This window comes from Numenius arquata, chromosome 7 (assembly GCF_964106895.1).
Source record: "Numenius arquata chromosome 7, bNumArq3.hap1.1, whole genome shotgun sequence".
Taxonomy (NCBI): domain Eukaryota; kingdom Metazoa; phylum Chordata; class Aves; order Charadriiformes; family Scolopacidae; genus Numenius; species Numenius arquata.
The window spans coordinates 14,373,381-14,376,836 of NC_133582.1; the positions used below are offsets into that span (position 1 = coordinate 14,373,381).

The 3,456-nt window shown below is 49.9% G+C and overlaps 1 protein-coding gene across 1 annotated transcript; it reads right to left on the reverse strand.

Annotated features, from left to right (window-relative positions):
* Nucleotides 1–363: 363 nt before the first annotated feature.
* CD24 (CD24 molecule) lies at nt 364–3,194 on the reverse strand. The gene is made up of 2 exons (XM_074151021.1): nt 3,126–3,194; nt 364–546 (listed from the first exon to the last, which is right to left on the reverse strand). The coding sequence occupies exons 1-2, from the start codon at nt 3,192–3,194 to the stop codon at nt 364–366; spliced, it is 252 nt and encodes an 83-aa protein (XP_074007122.1).
* Nucleotides 3,195–3,456: the final 262 nt, after the last annotated feature.

Genomic DNA, 3,456 nt, shown 5'->3' on the forward strand with positions numbered 1-3,456 from the left:
GAGTGTTATCATCCATCCGTATTATAAGATACTGCATTTCTTCTCAGCTTTAAATCAGGGGTTGCCAATACTGTCTCATTTTGCTTCCATCTTGTTTTTCAAATTCCAACTCATTTGGTGAAAGAGCTCATCATTTTACCTCCTTGCTGAAGTCTGTCTTTTCACACTGGTCAGCTTTGGAAAGTCAGAATACTGAGTGCTTCTCTAGGTCAGACTGGTACTAATTTGAGTATGGAGTGGAACCAAGCTGGTTTGATGTAGAGTTTGGACTGATTGATTTTCATGCTGGGTCGGAGATCTAGTCATCTCAGATGGTTCAGGAAACTGGGTGGGGAGTGGTAGCCATTTCCATGCCAGAGTCTCTTAACAGCAAAAATACAGAAGAGAAACTGAGAGAATGAAAAGAAGACTTGTGGTTGAGTGAAGGGAATTTCCATGTCCCTGAGTGGTGGCATTGTTCACTGAATTTGTGACAGTTGACAGAGAAACGGAACTTGAAGAATTGTTTGAAGGTGTTGGATTTGTTCCATTGGGATTGCAGTAGATCTAGAATGCAGGAGAGAAGAAAAATAACAAAAAGGAGGTTTTGTGGATTATTTTTTTTTTAAATCAGAAGACAAATTAGTAGTAATGAAGAATGTGGAGCACCACTCAGCCACAGCACTCAGATATAATACACACAATTGCTCATGACCCTCATTGTGCAGTTAAGGACAAAGACATTTTGAATTGCATGCACAGGATTTGTTAAATAAATCTAACACCTTCTTAATGTTTTTCTTTTGTTACCTAGCTATCACTTCATCAAAACCCTGCACTAAAACAAAAGTTAGAACAGAATAGAGAAGTAGGTTTTAACAAATGACAAATCTTAGGATTGGGAAAAAAAGGAGACTTTCAGACAACTGCATGAATTCATTGTCTTTGCAGACTAAGGGACAAACAAAAATATGAACAAACAACAGTGAAGAATTGATATTATTTCTGGGGCTGGTTTGGAGATTCCTTTCAAGCAACAGTAGGGCTGATGTGAGCACTTAATATTTCAGCCTCTCTCATCTCCCGTCTTGCTGCGGTAGTGCTGAACTGCAGAACGTAACACAATGGAACTACACTGATTAAATCATTGCCTATTTGTATGGTGTAGCAAGCCAATAGGTTATGTAGTGGAAAGACCATATAATACTAGCAAATTTTTAAAAATGCTGACAAAGCAAAATATGCAAATTTTTTTTCCTCCCTGACTCTGTATTATATGGATAGAACATAAGAATTCGCACCCTGTGTAGCTTCAGTATCACGCTATTTCCTACACCTGCACAGGAAAACTTTCAAAGCTAAGCTAATGTGTCCTTTTCTTCCAGTCAAAAAAGCACATTACACACAAGGATGAAAAAGAAGGGCAAGAATCACATATCAGCTCCCCAAAAATGAGTACAGTTCAGCAAGATTGGCTTCAACCCTGTGGCAGCAAACTTTTATTATAAAAGAGCCTTCTGGCAAGCTCTGACAGAGATAACTGAAGTAAAAACAAATGTCTTTTTTAAAAAAGATCAGTTAGTTTAATAAAGAACACTCTCCACAAAAGATGACCCTATTGTCCTGTATTTCTAGTGCTGCTGAGAAAGTTAATTTTCTTTAGCAAAAAAATAAATATAGTCAATGTTAATTTTATTTAAAAATTGCATGAGCATTTTCTCTAAGTGTTTTCTACTGAAAATAAAACATATAATAGAAAAATATCAGGATGGTGTAAAGCTTCTGGTAGTTAAGGTTTTTGGCAACCAGCAACGTGCTGGAAGCAATTTAGGACTGCAGGATGAAAACCGCTGTGTGGAAGTTTCTGTTGAAACCAGTCCGAAAGTGATCAATAATGAATTGCAGAGTTAATAACCTACAAGCTGAATAAGAGGCAAGTCCCAGCCCGCCCTGGAATTTTTTCCTCAGTCTTCATACAAATTCTCAGCCGCTATTTCACACTTGGCTCTGTATTTTTAAAGTTTTCTTAGTTTTAAACAGAAAGCCTAGTTCCTGGATGAGGGTTGTAGGTTTTTTCGGTGGAATGGCTTAGAGCCAAGTTCCACAATGTCACGGTAGATGGGACCCCAGACAGATCTTTTTAATGAGCATGTGACAAATAGCAGTAGCTCAAAGGGTCTGATCCTGCTCTCTTCACTGCCAAGGGCAAGACTCCCCTGAGCGCAATGGAGAAGGGATAATGCCCTTCCTTACAACGAACCAGGGCGGGTGGGGGAATATTTAAAACCATCTCCAGCAATCCCTTCGCTATTTATTTTAATGATATTGCGGCATTGACCCTTTCGAAAAGGTAGCCTCTAGGAACAAGACATCGATGCGGCACCCGGGAGCCCGGCTCAGCTCGACCGAAAGGCGAATCGCTACCGCGCTCATTCACTGCCTTCGCACCAAGGCTTGGCCAGCCCGGCAGCCAGAGACCGGCCGCTTGGCTCCCAAACCTCCCGCTCCTGCCGAGCCCCCAGCCCGAGGGCCGGACCCAGAGCCCCGGGGAAGATTCAGACCAGGATGTCGCCGCCCTCCAGCTGTAACGCTGGCAGCCGCGCCGGGTTTGGAGCGACCGTTTCCCTTTCTTTCCAGCGGGGGAACAACCGCCCCTCCGCCGCTCACGCCCTCCGGGATCCCCCGGGAAGAAAGGCGGCGAGCTCCCAAATTAATTTTCTCTGTTAATTTGAGCGGGGTAACCTGCGCCACCGCCATCCCGGGGCGCTGGGCTCGGGCGGGTGGCGGGGACGAGCCCACCCCCGTCCTCCGGAGGGCTGCGGGACGAGACCACCCGGGGGCGGCGGGGCCCCTCCCCAGCCGGGGCTGCCCGGGCTGGTTCCTCTCGCCCCGCCGCCGCCGCCCCGGGGCGGGGGAACCGCCCGCCACCCACGGCGGCCTCCGGGCGGCGAGATGGCGCCGGCCGTCCCTTAAGGCCACCCGCTCCTCAGGAGAAACCCACCCCCGTTCCCGCTCCTGAGGCGACAGCGGCGCGGCAGGTAGGAAGGCTAAGGAGGGGAAAGGGGTGGGGGGGAAGGGTCTCGGTGTGGCCGCTCTCCCATCCCTCACGCACGGGTGGGGAAGCGCCGAGCCGCTCCGGGGCTCACCTGCGTGGGTAGGAGAAGAGCCAGGAGCAGGAGCCCCAAGCCCAGCCGCGCCGCCAGCGCCGTCCCCATGCCCGTCCGCTGCTGTCCCACCGCGGCCCCCGCTGCTGCTCCTGCCGCTGCTCCGGCCGCCGTGGCTGCGGGCGAGAAGGATGCGCCGGCTCAGCCGCGCCCGGTCTTTTTATGCAGCGCCGGCTGCCGCCGCCTTCCCCCTCCTCCTCCCCACACCTCTGCTCCCGCCCCTCCGCAAGCCGCTGCCACCCCCCTCGGCCCCTGTCCCCATGCCCCGGAGGGCTCCGCTTCCCCCCGCCCCTGGGCCAGGCTGGGCCACCGG

Coding starts and splice junctions, on each gene's coding strand:
- CD24 (XM_074151021.1), bottom strand. CDS start 3,194: ATGGGGACGGCGCTGGCGGCGCGGCTGGGCTTGGGGCTCCTGCTCCTG. Junction 547..3,125: donor CTCTTCTCCTACCCACGCAG/GTGAGCCCCGGA, acceptor CCTGCATTCTAG/ATCTACTGCAATCCCAATGG.